The following is a 16219-nucleotide window of genomic DNA, read 5'->3' as shown; positions in this document are numbered from 1 at the left end:
TATAAAGCAAGCAGCATTTGAATAGAATAGGAATATGATGTACCTATAAAGCAAGCAGCATTTGAATAGAATAGGAATATGATGTACCTATAAAGCAAGGAGCATTTGAATAGAATAGGAATATGATGTACCTATAAAGCAAGGAGCATTTGAATAGAATAGGAATATGATGTACCTATAAAGCAAGCTGCATTTGAATAGAATAGGAATATGATGTACCTATAAAGCAAGGACAGTACTAAGGGTGTGTACATATCTCTGAGATCAGCCAGTATTTGTGACCTTTCAAGACATCCAGAAGATACAGATTTCCCTCAAATAAACATCAGTGACATAATATACATTTCTTCAAGACCTCATTAGATTTGGCAAACCTGTGAAGAAAACATTGTTGCACACATGATATGTTTGCTGTGAAAATGTGGTTTAATGAGTAACCATAAAAAACTTTTCAAAAGAATGTTTTTTTAGTGGGATGTGAACACATTAGGCCACTCACTGAAGGATGCAGGAACCTGACAGCCTGACATCTGACAAACATCTCAAGTTGTACTGAATCAATATTCCTGATACTGCGTCACATTTCTCAATCAAGAGTGAACATTACTGTCAAATCCTGCTTCACTTTGATTAGAATAACAAAAATTGTTTTAGTCAGTCCTTCAAGACATTAAAATAATTCTCAGGAAGAGATGGAATTTCAATTTGTATGACAATTTTGTTTGAAACATCAAACACATGCAGCAGAATGTTTTTGAGTAAAACCCAGACTCAAACATATTGGATTGATGGGTGGATGGATGGATGGATGGATGGATGGAAGGATGGAGGGAGGGAGGGATGGGTGGATGGATGGAAGGATGGATGGATGGATGGAAGGATGGAGGAGGGAGGGAGGGATGGGTGGATGGATGGATGGATGGAAGGATGGATGGATGGATGGATGGATGGATGGAAGGAGGGAGGGAGGAGGGATGGGTGGATGGATGGGTGGATGGATGGATGGATGGATGGAGGGATGGGAGGGAGGAGGAGATGGAAGGATGGATGGATGGATGGAAGGATGGAGGGTGGGTGGATGGATGGAGGGAGGGAGGGAGGGAGGGATGGAGTGGGTTGATGGATGGATGGATGGAAGAAGGAAGGAAGGGAGGAGGGAGGGAGGAGGGAGGGATGGATGGATGGATGGATGGATGGATGAATGGAGGGAGGGAGGGAGGAGGAGGGAGGGAGGGAGGGAGGGATGGGGAGGGATGGATGGGTGGAGGATCCGAGGGAGGGAGGGAGGGAGGGGAGGGTGGATGGATGGAGGGATGGATGGGTGGATGGAGGGAGGGAGGGAGGGAGGGGATGGATGGATGGATGGATGGATGGATGGATGGAGGGAGGGAGGAGGGATGGAGGATGGATGGATGGATGGAGGAAGGGGGAAGGAAGGAAGGAAGGAAGGAAGGAGGGAGGGAGGGAGGGAGGGAGGGTGGATGAGGAATGGGAAGGAAGGAAGGAAGGAAGGAAGGAAGGAAGGAAGGAAGGAAGGAAGGAAGGAAGGAAGGAAGGAAGGAAGGAAGGAAGGAAGGAAGGAAGGAAGGATGGATGGAAGCATTTTTGATGCCGTATAGCAGTACTCCTGCAGCCTGTGGACAAACCCAACAATCAAGTGATCGATGGACTGGAAAATACAGTTTGATAATTTTGAATTACAACTGCATGCAGAAGTGCAGTAATTCCGATGGTTTTAAGTAATGACAAATGTTTGGGAAATAGATTTGTATAAAAACAACAATAAACAACAATGAACAATCATGTGGGTGGGGAGCAACCTGTCATCCTATCAAACTTCTTGCAAATGATTCAATACTGATCACATCTATAATACTACTTACATCCCACAGTATCTTGAAGTCCTTTTGCTCGACACGAATGAGTTCTGTGTAGTCTCGTGTAACTACTGTTGCATGATGGGGTTTATTGGTGAGGATTGCTTCGCCAAACGATGTCCCGGCTCCCAGGATACAGAGAGTCACAGCATCCTGAAATGGAGATGCTCGAGATTTTCACTAACAAATACTGACATTGTCTTTGATATTCACATGCAGAACACGCATTGTCACTAAGGTGATTATCAAATCAAACTTACAAAGTAATGAAAGTTTAAGATGAAGTTAAATGTCAACAAAAACATGACCAGTCAACCTCTCTTGATATCTTGCTCTTTAGTTGTTCAAACACACAAATATTTCAAGACTGACTTTGACCTTGACATGAATGTCATAGTGTTTGAAACATGCAAAAGTGGTACTGAAGAAATTGCTTGTTGAAAAACAGTCAAGGGAAGTCTTGAAAGTCTATGAAGAAAATCCAGTGAATTCAGGTTAACATGCTGAAATCTTCAAAGTGTCGCAGTGACCTTAAAATTATGTGAAGGTCACCAAAATTGACTGGTCCCTGCCTTCATTAGATGAAGCTTGAGGGTGTCAAATGTGAAAAAATCCAGTTAATGGTTTTTGCGATATCTTGCTGACTATGTTATCATGCAATTTAACATGCTGAAATCTTCAAAGTGTCTTTGTGACCTTTAAAATTAAGAGAAGGTCACCAAAATTCGACTGGGCCTTGCACTTTTCCTAGATGAAGCTTGGTGTCAAACATGAAAAAAGTCCAGTGAATGGTTCTTGAGGTACCTCGCTGACAAGCATAACATGCAGGTTATTATGCTGAAATCTTCAAAGTGTCACCATCACCTTGAAAATTATGTGAAGGTCACCAAAATCGACTGGGCCCTGCGTCTACCATAGATAAAGCTTGGTGTTGAATATGAAGAAAATCTAGTAAACAGTTCTTGAGATATCTTGCTGACAAGAGTAAAATGTTAAAGTCCCCTTGTGACCTTGAAATAAAGGTCAAGGTCACCAAACCTGACTAGGACCTTTCTTATACTGTGATGAACCTAGGTAAATATGAAACGAATCTAGTTAACGGATCTTAAGATATCCCAATTCGTACGGACGGACAGACGATAGGAGCCTAATACTATATCCCCCGCCTCGCGCTAATCGTGTGGCGGGTGATAATTAAAGCTGGAAGATAAGCATAGACTACTTGGGACCTATTCTGCCAAAAATAACAGCTGGAAGACCAGAATGACCAATGTACTTGGGGTTTATTCTACCCAGAATTACATCTGAAAAATATGCATAGACTAATTAGTACCTATTTGGCCCAGAATAAAAGCTGGAAGACCAGAATGACCAATGTCCTTGGGACCCATTCTGCCCAGAATAACAGCTCGATGACAAGAATGGACAATGCACTAGGGACTTATTCTGCCCAGAATAACAACTAGATGACATGAATGGCCAATGTACTAGGGACTTATTCTGCCCAGAATAACAGCTAGATGACATGAATGGCCAGTGTCCTAGGGACCTATTCTGCCCAGAATAACAGCTAGATGACATGAATGGCCAATGTACTAGGGACTTATTCTGCCCAGAATAACAGCTAGAAGACATGAATGGCCAATGTCCTAGGGACCTACTCTGCGATAACAACTAGATGACAAGAATGACCGATGTACTTGGGACCTATTCTGCCCAGAATAACAGCTAGATGACATGAATGGCCAATGTACTTCTGCCTGGAATTACCACTGGGAGAAAGCACTAGGGACTAGGAGAAAACCTCTTTCCTGAAATTCAAGCATTAACACATTTATACACTGCACCTATTTTCCGCCAAGAATCACCACTGGGAAACATGCATGGGGAACTTGGAGAAGACCTCTGCCCCAGAATCCCCACAGGAAGCCAGCACTGGGTACATGGGATGTATTTTCTGCCCTGGACTACCCCCAGGGATTACTCTGTGAATGTTCACACACTCAAATGAACTCACATGAAACTCAATTCTTAATTAAAATCAGTGCATTTTGCAGTGGCACTGGTTAACACACATTCATCGAGAACATCAATATTGAGTTTTGACTTTCGCAGTATTGTTTCCTACCTTCTGATTGCCCGACTCCGATACCGTGACTTCCAGGGAACCAGACAGAACGGTGTACCAGTTGGTGCCGACATCGCCCTGACGGAACACTGCACAACACAGGAGGAACATCATCAGAAAGGTCATGGGTAGTGAACATGTCGGCTGTTTCACTATATGATACTATCAGAAGAAATATCATTTAAATTACAAATGTTATCATAAGGCCGTTTAAAAAACACCTTTGTTTTTCATGACACATGGAGAGCCAGGATGTCACCATTATTCTTTTATTACTCTAGAAATATCACCAGGGCAACCAGGATTCGAACCAACAATCCTCGGTTTCTTTTCTGGCATGTTGAAGTGAAGGAACACTGCACAGTCAGTTGTGGCCCCTTTAAAGATAACTGGGCTGCTATGTTCCCAAGGTGATTGTCTACATGAAACACTGACAATAGCCCTTAAACAAACATTGGCTTGGTTGGTTGGTTGATTGTTTAATGCCAGACTCAGCAATCATCACGGCGATATATCTCCAAACTTTTTAACATATATACAGATAAAATGCATACGTAACACTGGCAACTGTGTCAGCATAGTCTAATTAAATATAAGTTCGGTAAAGGTAAAGTACAAGGTAAAATTCTACACCACAAGTCGCTATTACAATGTCAGCCCATTCACTCTGACAAATTTTGTCACAGTTGGAAAAAGAAAGGTGTCAAAGGTGTGGTTATTAATATTTGAAATACTCAGTTGGTCAATCTCTATTCTGTTTCCTGCTCTGAATGTACTGTCAAAAATAAACTGACTATTGTAATAACCACTCAATTGTACTTCTAATTATATCAAAATACCTCAAATAATGACAATGACTGACAAAGAGGTACCATTTTTTCAAGTACTAGCTCCAGCTGCAGTCAGATCAGTTGTTTTAATTAGAGGTGGTAAATGTGATTTGAAACCCCTGTTGACTGAGACTCATATATAAATTCAAAAGTGATGGTAGGATCCCTATTAACTAACATGTGACACCCTTCTCCAGGTCTTCGTAGTAACCATAGTAACAAATTTGTTGCAGCAGCAGAGGGTGGAACTTCTCCAGGGCCTTGATGTCTTTGAGGCGGGAGTAGATGATGTCGAGGTCCTCTCCACTCCTGTCTGCGGGCCTGCAACACGTGGAGATAGATAATGTCTTAACACACACACCTAGGGGTGAAACGGTACACTCTTACCATGGTACGGTATGTACTGCGGTACAAGGCCTACAGTTCAGTCCGTTCCAGTTCGGTATATGAGCTATGATCATAATCCAGAAAATTGACAAGCATCAATCCTTACATTGTTTAATAACATGGGAAGAAAATAACCATAATCTTTGTTATTTTTAATGAACAAAACTGTCATTCTATGACCAGATAGAAATGATGGCACAAAAACAAAAATACTAAATTTTTTTATTGCTTTATCGTGATATCGAACCGAAGGCAAAATACTGCGTTTCTACTAATACCGCGGAATACCATTTCACCCCTACACACCATAATTTTTATTTGCAAAGCAACTGTTTGCGATCCACAATCAACTGATTCATATGTCATTTGTATATGAAGGAACATGATATATGGAAGATCATATATATTATCAAATAAACTTTGACTTATATAAACAACAGCATGACATTTATGATAGATTCTTTCATTCCTGACAACTGAGGTTCGTTTAAGACATCAGTTAAATGGTATCTGATCTCCTTAGAATGATAGTCAACGATGCACATGATCATGAGCTTTTTGCAATCTGCCTGATCAGATCACACAAAATTTAGATAAAAATTTAAATAAACAATATCAATAAAATTTTGAAAAAATGGATGAAATGGATCAAAGTTTAATATACAAAATACACATTTCAGTTTCAAAATAGTGAAAAAAATTAGATTTGCAGGCATACTTCAGTGCTGACATGCAATTTCAGACATTATTTGCCAAAGGACTTGATTTCAATTTGGGGACAAATATGAAATATGTTTATGATATATGCACCCCTAACAACATGCCTGAATATATTTTCCTGAAACATTGCAATGAAAAATACAATAAAAAAATACTTCAAAGAATGTCACTAAAGAAAGCTAAAAATGTATTGTGTGAGACTTCTCATCCTAAAAAAAACTGATAATATTTTCCTGTTATTTTATCAAACCAAACTTAAAAACTGATCACAAATTTTCAACAGAAATATAAAAGGCCTAAATGGTCATTAACAGTTACCATACATCGACATATATTCGTGGTTGTTACAATTGTGTATGATTCTAAGACACACCAGACTAAGACACACCCATTGATATCAGGAATATTGAATCATCTGAGAATATGTAGCTTTAATTAACCAAGCTCCATAACAGGCATCACTACTTGAAAAGTGAAAAAATCTGAATATACCTTACAAATACTCAGTTATTCTTTTCTTCTTTTATATCTTATTATCAAATATTTTAGATCAGGGTAATGATGGTAGCTGCATACTAAATAACAAATACAAATAAAAAACAACAGTTCCCTGAAAGTGGGTGTGAACATTATTTGCTGTTACAATAAATGCTAGATAACTTTGGTTCTGTATCACTTCCAACTTTCCAGTTTGGCAGCCATGTTTGATTGACAGATATTGACAGCTGGGTAAATTCTCATACATGTATGATCAGCTTGAGTGATCAGAAAAACATACAGAAGGCATTGTATCCATTGAGCTCATAATGATTAGGCTAGCAGTATGGTCTAGTGGATAGAGTACCTGCCCAGACAGTGGTTTGATCCTCAGCCAAGCATACCACAGACATAGATGGCATCAAACTTTCATTCAGTATACTGTGTCTGGGCTGGATATCCATGTGAAACTGTGGCATGAGATCTTAGTGGACAAGCACAATGGAATGTCTTCCTTAAGTGGCATTTAGAAGATGGTATGATGAAGTGAAGAAGTTGTCTATCCATAAAAAGTGTTGCACTTCACAATAAAATGGTGTTAGTCCAGAGAAGTACAATCATGTGGTAATAATCTTGACCATGATACTAATCCTTATGTCACCCGACCTCACCCAACCTCACCTCATTTCACCTCACATAATGACTACCTTAATTCAAATAAGCTGTGAACTTTACAATGGAGTGAAGAGCCAATGTTGAACACATTATGGTCCATATCTTTTCACCAACACTCTGCAGAATCAACTCACGAAAGGAACTTATAGATGAACTTGGTAAAACTACCAATTTCACTCATCCCCTAAGTAGACACACATACTGTTTTTAGGTATGACCAATTCAGTAATGTAAATATACCCTGCACCTCCCATATCCCCATGAGCAATAAATATTAAGAAAACCAGAATGTCATACCAATTGTTTATTTTTAGTTTACATATTGTATGTATACTTTCTTTTGTAATAATACAGATCTCCTATGGGGCGTTGAGATCTCGTTGAAACAGTCCCTTGCAAATGCACAACATGGCATGTCTACAGTTCTGATAAATAATTACTGAGACAATTTACAAAAGTTACTGCGACAAGGATCAATGTTGTTTGTGCAAGCAGTTTGTTACTAAACACTTTCTTGTCAGGTCAGATTCATGTAAAATTCATTTGTAAAGCATCACCTCTGTGGAAAGGAATGAATCCGTCACCATGATTCACCGTCTGCTTTGATGTTTGACAACAGGCCAACTTAGTACAAGCTTACATCATCCTGCATTACTGAGGAACCCAGACACAGTGGTCACAAGTCTTACAAGAGTCAGAAACAAGAGTATTATGACACTTGTATGTCAGACATCAGTATGTATGACACCTCCATATGAAACATCAGAATGTATGACATCTGTATATCAGACATCAGTATTTATGACACCTCTATATCAGACACCAGTATGTATGACACCTCTATATCGGACTCCACAATGTATGACACCTGTATATCAGACACCACTATGTATGACACCTCTATATCAGACACCAGTATGTATGACAACTGCTCACAAGTCTTACAAGAGTCAGAAACAACCTTTGAATATATTTTGTGGGAAGATCGGTCTTTTTTTCCATAAATTTCGACAAGACACTGGAATGTAAGAGTACAGATGTAGATGAATTCATAAGCCAGTCCTACAGTGCCATGCAATCACCCCTTCTGCCATGATAACCCTGAAGACTCCTACAATGTGCTACACTCACCCTTCTGCCATGATAGCCCTGAAGACTCCTACATCCTTCTGCCATGATAACCCTGAAGACTCCTACATCCTTCTGCCATGATAACCCTGAAATCCCCTACATCCGTCTGCCATGATAACCCTGAAGACTCCTACAATGTGTTACACTCACCCTTCTGCCATGATAACCCTGAAGACTCCTACATCCTTCTGCCATGATAACCCTGAAGACTCCTACACCCTTCTGCCATGATAACCCTGAAGACTCCTACATCCTTCTGCCATGATAACCCTGAAGACTCCTACATCCTTCTGCCATGATAACCCTGAAATCCCCTACATCCGTCTGCCATGATAACCCTGAAGACTCCTACAATGTGCTACACTCACCCTTCTGCCATGATAACCCTGAAGACTCCTACAATGTGTTACACTCACCCTTCTGCCATGATAACCCTGAAGACTCCTACAATGAGCTGACACTCACCCTTCTGCCATGATAACCCTGAAGTCCCCTACATCCTTCTGTCATGATAACCCTGAAGTCATCCCCTACACCCTTCTGCCATGATAACCCTGAAGTCTTCTCCTACACCCTTCTGCCATGATAACCCTGAAGACTCCTACATCCTTCTGCCATGATAAACCTGAAATCCCCTACATCCTTCTGCCATGATAACCCTGAAGACTCCTTCAATGTGCGACACTCACCCTTCTGCCATGATAACCCTGAAGACTCCTACAATGTGCTACACTCATCCTTCTGCCATGGTATCCCTGAAGTCTTCTCCTACATCATTCTGCCATGATAAACCTGAAGTCATCATCTACATCCTTCTGCCATGATAAGCCTGAAGTCTTCTCCTACATCCTTCTGCCATGATAAACCTGAAGTCCCCTACAATGTACTATACTCATCCTTCTGCCATGATAACCCTGAAGTCTTCTCCTACATCCTTCTGCCATGATAAACCTGAAGTCCCCTACAATGTACTATACTCATCCTTCTGCCATGATAACCCTGAAGTCCCCTACAATGTACTATACTCATCCTTCTGCCATGATAACCCTGAAGTCTTCTCCTACATCATTCTGCCATGATAAACCTGAAGTCCCCTACAATGTACTATACTCATCCTTCTGCCATGATAAACCTGAAGTCTTCTACATCCTTCTGCCATGATAACCCTGAAGTCTATGTACTCATCATCTGCTGATAACCATGATAAGTCTGAAGTCTTCCCTTCTGCCATGATAACCCTGACATCCCTTCTGCTGCCTGATCCCCTACAATGATACTCATCCTTCTGCCATGATAACCCTGAAGTCTTCTCCTACATCATTCTGCCATGATAACCCTGAAGTCATCCCTACATCCTTCTGCCATGATAAGCCTGAAGTCCCCTACAATGTACTATACTCATCCTTCTGCCATGATAACCCTGAAGTCCCCTACAATGTAATATACTCATCCTTCTGCCATGATAACCCTGAAGTCCCCTACAATGTACTATACTCATCCTTCTGCCATGATAACCCTGAAGTCCCCTACAATGTACTATACTCATCCTTCTGCCATGATAACCCTGAAGTCCCCTACAATGTACATACTCATACTCATGAGGAACCTTCTGCCATGATAACCCTGAAGTCCCCTACAATGTACTATACTCATCCTTCTGCCATGATAAACCTGAAGTCCCCTACATCCTACATCCTTCATTCTGCCATGATAACCCTGAAGTCCCCTACAATGTACTATACTCATCCTTCTGCCATGATAACCCTGAAGTCTTCTCCTACATCATTCTGCCATGATAACCCTGAAGTCCCCTACAATGTACTATACTCATCCTTCTGCCATGATAACCCTGAAGTCCCCTACAATGTACTATACTCATCCTTCTGCCATGATAACCCTGAAGTCTTCTCCTACATCATTCTGCCATGATAACCCTGAAGTCCCCTACAATGTACTATACTCATCCTTCTGCCATGATAACCCTGAAGTCTTCTCCTCCATCCCTCTGCCATGATAATACCCTGAAGTCCCCTACAATGTACTATACTCATCCTTCTGCCATGATAACCCTGAAGTCCCCTACAATGTACTATACTCATCCTTCTGCCATGATAACCCTGAAGTCCCCTACAATGTACTATACTCATCCTTCTGCCATGATAACCCTGAAGTCTTCTCCTACACCCTTCTGCCATGATAACCCTGAAGTCCCCTACAATGTACTATACTCATCCTTCTGCCACAGTTTCCAGCCACTGAGAACTTGTAATGGCAGACAGGACATGAAGTAGGATTAGGCTTACATAGCTGGATGACAAATGACTGTCACAACGAAACCTTATAAGCTCTGTAATGGGATATGTCCTAATAGCAGGCAAAATACTAAATCATACAGGATTATTCCTAATATGTTTACAGATCTGTGATAAGGACACAGAAGCCATCACAACTTTCTTGCAATAACATAGGAGGCATCAATCTAAGACGTCTCTTAATGTGTAACAAGGATGAGGCTTTTTGTTAGGGACCAACCAGTTATTGTCATTTATGGTGGTAGGTGATGGTGGGGAAGTTGTGGTTTGGAAGTGGGTGATTATTCTTTGAGGGAGAATATTGCCTCAGCCAACACTTCAAGACATGCCATTATTTTCTCTACAAGGAGGAGCCAACATTCTTTTGAGAACTAAGAAAATATACTGCTAGAAACAAATTTAAGGGAGCACTTGAAAGTACAAATGTTCCTATATTCTTTTCCAGGTTTCTCTGCATCTTTTAGAAGGCACTGTGTAGTGTTTGTGCTTATTGTCCGGTATGGTCCGGTTTACGTTATATTCTCCGGCTATTAAAGAGAACGGAAATGTATCTGCATGAGCAGCCTGAATGAGCAGACAAGTAAAGTGCGGGAGCTGTGAACACGTGTTGTTGTTTTGTGTTGAACATAACAGACTTAAATGGGAGCGCACTGAGTGGCAACACCACATGAATGGCGATGAGGATAGTTATAGTTCTAGCTATAAAGACGACGGTTAAATTTGGTGACATTGGACACCTTCACAGTTTCGACTGTAGTGAGACATCAAGTCTGGGACCACGTTGGCGAAGATGGCTGCGCGCTTTCGAGTTGTACGCAGACGGGCGTGGAATTAAGAACATTGAACAACGAAAAGCTTTGTTGCTTCATACAGCTGGTATGCCAGTTCAAGATATCTTCTTTACTCTTCAACTCGGTAGTTCAGCTGATAATAACGCCTACGACAGAACGGTCACTACATTAAATGGCTACTTTTTAACCAGAATGAATGTGCCCTACGAGAGACACGTGATTTGGTCCATGTCGCAGTCAAGTGGTGAGACTGTGGTACAGTTTGTGACACGTTTGAAATTCACGAGACCAAGAAAACTCCTGACTTCTTGGGCTGTAGTAGGTGCTCTTGCTTCTTTAACAGCTGCAACCTTGGCTTCAGCACCAACTGAGATGCTTTTTGGTAGAAAAATTAGGACAAAATTGCCAGAATTGGTTGACTTTGGAATTGACGACGATGTCAGAGACTTCGGCTCTGTACAAAAAATGAAAGGGAAGGATTATGCTGATCTGAAGCGATGTGCTCAACATACTCCGATACAGACAGGGGATAAAGTGCTCGTTAGACAACATCGTGAGAACAAGTTAAGCAGTAATTTCCATCCTCAACCTTGTACAGTAGTGAACAGGTATGGGAATGCAGTTGATATGGAATCTAGTACAGGTGGCATGTATAGACGACATGTTACTCATGTTAAAAAGTATGTGTCAAAACCAGATGGTGATGTGAAGAACACTAACAGTCATGTTTCTAGTCAACATCGTGCGTTGTCTGAGACAGCAGGGGTACGAGATACAAGTGTTTCTAAAGTAACAGACATTGACAGTACACCGGGTGCAGCAAAACAGGAAGTAACTCAGAGACCTACAAGAATAAGAGAGCCTCTGAAAAGATTTGGAGACTTTGTGCTGGGTTATGTAAACTCATAAGTGACAATTCAAGGAACAATTGTTTCAAGGAACAATTCAGACAAATGGAAGCGAAAATGTAAACTTGAGAATATATTTAAATTTAATTTATATCAGAAGGTATGCTTATTTTATGTAGACCTACAGAAATTGTGGAATTTGTTTTGTTACAGTATTGCTTTATCAAATATTGGGTACGGTAATTTCTGGATAAGAGTTCAAGTATAGGTTTAAGTAGATTTCCATCCAAGATTATTAACTTCAATGAAAGTCTTTAACTGGAGTAACATTCCAAAATGTAATTCAGGGCTCGATTTAGTGCTTTGTTACTTGCACTGGTGCAACCTAATATTACAAAGTGCAACCTTGTTATTAGTCTAACTTGCACCAGGTGGAAGTCAATTTTTTAGTGGGTAAACCTCTGAATAAAACATCTAAATAATTCAATAGCATATTTCTTTCATTACATATTCCAATAAAAGCAGTGTAACAGGAATTGGGCTGGTGCAAGTAGGTTTTTATCTTAGGTTGCACCCAGTGCAAGTAAGTTAACATCTCTGAAATCGAGCCCTGTAATTATAGAAACAGACAGACCTACAACTCCAAAACTTAATAATGAGCAGACAATATACATACTCATATGCATATATTTACAAAACTCATTCAATAAACCAGAAAAACTAAAAAGCTAAAACTAAATCTGTTGATGGATCTGATGAATTGATCCAAGGAAGGGTAAAAAACACACTTCCTTCAGATTTGTCATAGTAAGGATTTGAGGCATGCCCTTTGAAATCTACCCATGCCAAAAAAAACCATTTTGCACATGCCATTGAAAGTGATTCCAACTTAACAAGAAGATGAAAAAAGTACATAAGACCATTTCATTAAATAGCTCGATATTACACAACTTTCAGTATACATAATATGCAATAGGTCAGAAAGAAGTACACAAGGCCTATTTAATGAAGTAGCTCGATATTACAGAGCTTTCAGCATACACAATATGAAATAGGTCATCTTACCAGCATTTATCCATCAAAACAGTCTGTTAAAGGTCATCCTACTTCTCCTAATTACTGTAAATCAGATTTTTGCTTGTCAATAGTTTTCTCCAACACAGCATTTACTAGCAAGGCCAAAACAATTAATTAATCAGATTTTCATTCCTGTTCTCCTTCAACAAATGAGGTAGTGCATATTTTATTATTATATTTTATTGATTTTAAACAAACTGTTAAAGGTAACTGGATACTATGAAAGAACATGATTTGAATGACTTCCTACACAAGGCATGTCCTGTTTTAGCTACTGGCTTCTTTTGATGTAGACCGCCTCCTTGGTTAGAACATCCACCCTGAGAGAGAGGAAGGTCATGGGTTCGAGCCCCAGCTGCATTATACCAAAAGAAGTTAAAATATGGTACTTGTTGGTCCCTGCATTAATGGGTACAACAAGGACTGGTCGGCCCGGAGTCAGTATTATGTGTCTGAGATGGGTATTCATGCTTCACTGCGGCATGGTTTCTCAGTGAGCTGGCACTATAAAACCGGCTTAAGTCTGGGCTAGTACAAGCAGCCAAATATACACATGCATGCACTATGAGCGAAATATTCTTAAGTACGACATTAAACCCCATCTCACATGTTTCAGGCATGGAAAATTTAAACAGAAATGGAATAACTTTGTTGACATTTTGATAACAATGTTATTGTTATTAATATATGTATATCGTACAAGGAACATAATTTCAAGACATATTCTTTTCAAGTCTGTTTCTAACTGGTGATATATTCAAGTTAATATTATTGATTGAAATAAAACATGTTGATAATATGACAGCAGATACGCAGGCAGTTAATGTTTGATAATGTTACCCAATGAAATCTGCAAAATTAATCGAAATTGCCCCAAATTAAGTATTGCAATATGTAAATTGTACAAGGGAGATAATGGTCTCATGACATCCCTAATGCATACAGAGGACATGATCAGGTCATGATAAACTGAACACACATGGAGATTAATTATGTCTTTGAGCGGCATTTAGAAGTGATACACATAAAAGGTAAGAGTTTATGGATCCTTTACTTATTTATGAAAAGCTAGGAAGCAGAAAACTACATAAGTCTTAAGTGGCCACCATTGCCATCTCATCTGCGCTGTTGTTTCATGAGTGAGTGAGTGAGTGAGTGAGTGAGTGAGTGAGTGAGTGAGTGAGTGAGTGAGTGAGTGAGTGAGTGAGTTTAGTTTTACGCCACACTCAGCAATATTCCAGCTATATGGCGGCGGTCTGTAAATAATCGAGTCTGGACCAGACAATCCAGTGATCAACAGCATGAGCATCGATCTGCACAATTGTGTTTCATGTGTATTTATACAGCTATTTGCTTCCTAGTTTTTCATTCATCTGATGAAGGAGTAAGAATATATTCTGGGAAGTCATGTTCCTCATACAAGAGTTGACATCCATAAAGACCCTTAGATTGTTTGGTTGTCAGACAGGCAGGGATGAAAGTCTTATACTAAATTTACAATGGCCTAATATTATCCAATGTACTATTTGAAAAAAATATCTATATACATTCATAAAAATAATATTTGCATGTTTTCAAAAGAAATCCATTCATTTGGCTGCCTTTTGTATAATGATTTATCTCAATCAATATTAGCAGGTGAAATTCACTTGATGTTTGCATACTGACATAGAAGTGCTAGAATCGACCTGAAGCTCCAGTTAAACATCACATACAATCATGAGCAGTATTAAATCATCAGGTCACAGAACGTTAACTCACTAAATGTTAACATATTTGAATTTAGAGTAAGCACCAAGCTGATATTATTCATCACATGACTCAATCAATACCAATTAGTGTTTGACAACTTATAATTGTTTAAAGTATAGTTAATTAATTAGCGTTATAATTGTGTACTGACTTAAAAGAACAATTCAGCCTGCACTGAAGTCAATTTGAAGTTGATTAATCTGGACAATTAATATAATTATTCATTAGGGACCTGCACTTATGGGAGGAATAACCAGAAGGGGTCTTCATGGGGGTGGGGAGTGGCAGGGGTTGTGACAGACAGGATATTTGCATTAAAGCACCCAGGTTTTGCTCAGGTGAAAGGAAGGTCCAATATATTGCAGAACAAATTTTATATCATTCTGTTTATATATCAGAGTTATGTCTTAAAATTTCCCAAGTTCGGACAAGTGGACTGATGGCTCTATCTGACCCTAAAATTTGTGTTTTTGTATCAGTTATTTCTTAATCAATGTTGAATTAATTATTGATCATTTGTCAATATAAGTTGACCTGTCCTCATCCATTTATAATCATACATTGTTTCTTTCTGTATTTTCCACAAAAAACATATGTCAAGGGACATGTTTTTGATAATGATTTTCAACAGAATAATTTACCCTATGAACGAAAATACTTGTTTTTGTGGGATACATTATTGAACATGAATGTGTTTATGGTTCATTAACTCTTTACAGATCCGAGGAATGATTGAATATTTGGAAAAACATTGGCTATCAAATAGCATTGTTCTCCACAATTGATTGACAACACTTTGAATCAAACAGAGGGTGAGTCTCAGCAGAGACCATATAATAGATCTATTATATGGTCTCTGGTCTCAGAAAAGAGACTTGTTATCTTGTTATCTTTATCTAAAAGTTTCCTGTTATCTTGACTGTAATGAACATTTAAGGGGACGCTAAATTCATTTCAACTTCTGCGCTAGCTATTTTCCATCATAAGTTTCACGTTTTGACATAACCTCTCCAGACTAGACAACAATGGTGTCCATGCATTGGCCGATCAACAGTCTGGAAAGTTTTGAAGTCAATTATGAAATATATTTAGTTGGAGTGGTTGAAATACAAACTAATATTAATAACATGACAACCTTCCAATTAAAAAGTAATGCAAAACCCATAGTGATCAAAATAATAATAGTGTTGCTTGACATCACTTACTGGACTGAT

General features: G+C 39.4%; 1 protein-coding gene across 1 annotated transcript in view; it reads right to left on the bottom strand.

The window, feature by feature from the left end:
* Positions 1-16219, bottom strand: part of LOC124281639 (rap guanine nucleotide exchange factor 4-like) — a 128536-nt gene that overhangs the window by 99494 nt on the left and 12823 nt on the right. The window contains 3 exon segments of the mRNA XM_046717572.1: positions 1884-2030; positions 4006-4094; positions 5014-5156. Of these exon segments, the coding sequence (XP_046573528.1) occupies positions 1884-2030; positions 4006-4094; positions 5014-5156 (379 nt within the window).

The sequence above is a fragment of the Haliotis rubra genome, unplaced genomic scaffold (assembly GCF_003918875.1).
Source record: "Haliotis rubra isolate DU_JTF1 unplaced genomic scaffold, ASM391887v1 Scf287, whole genome shotgun sequence".
NCBI classification, from domain to species: Eukaryota; Metazoa; Mollusca; class Gastropoda; order Lepetellida; family Haliotidae; genus Haliotis; species Haliotis rubra.
Note: the sequence above shows the minus strand (reverse complement) of the source record. Positions and strands in the feature narration are given on the sequence as shown.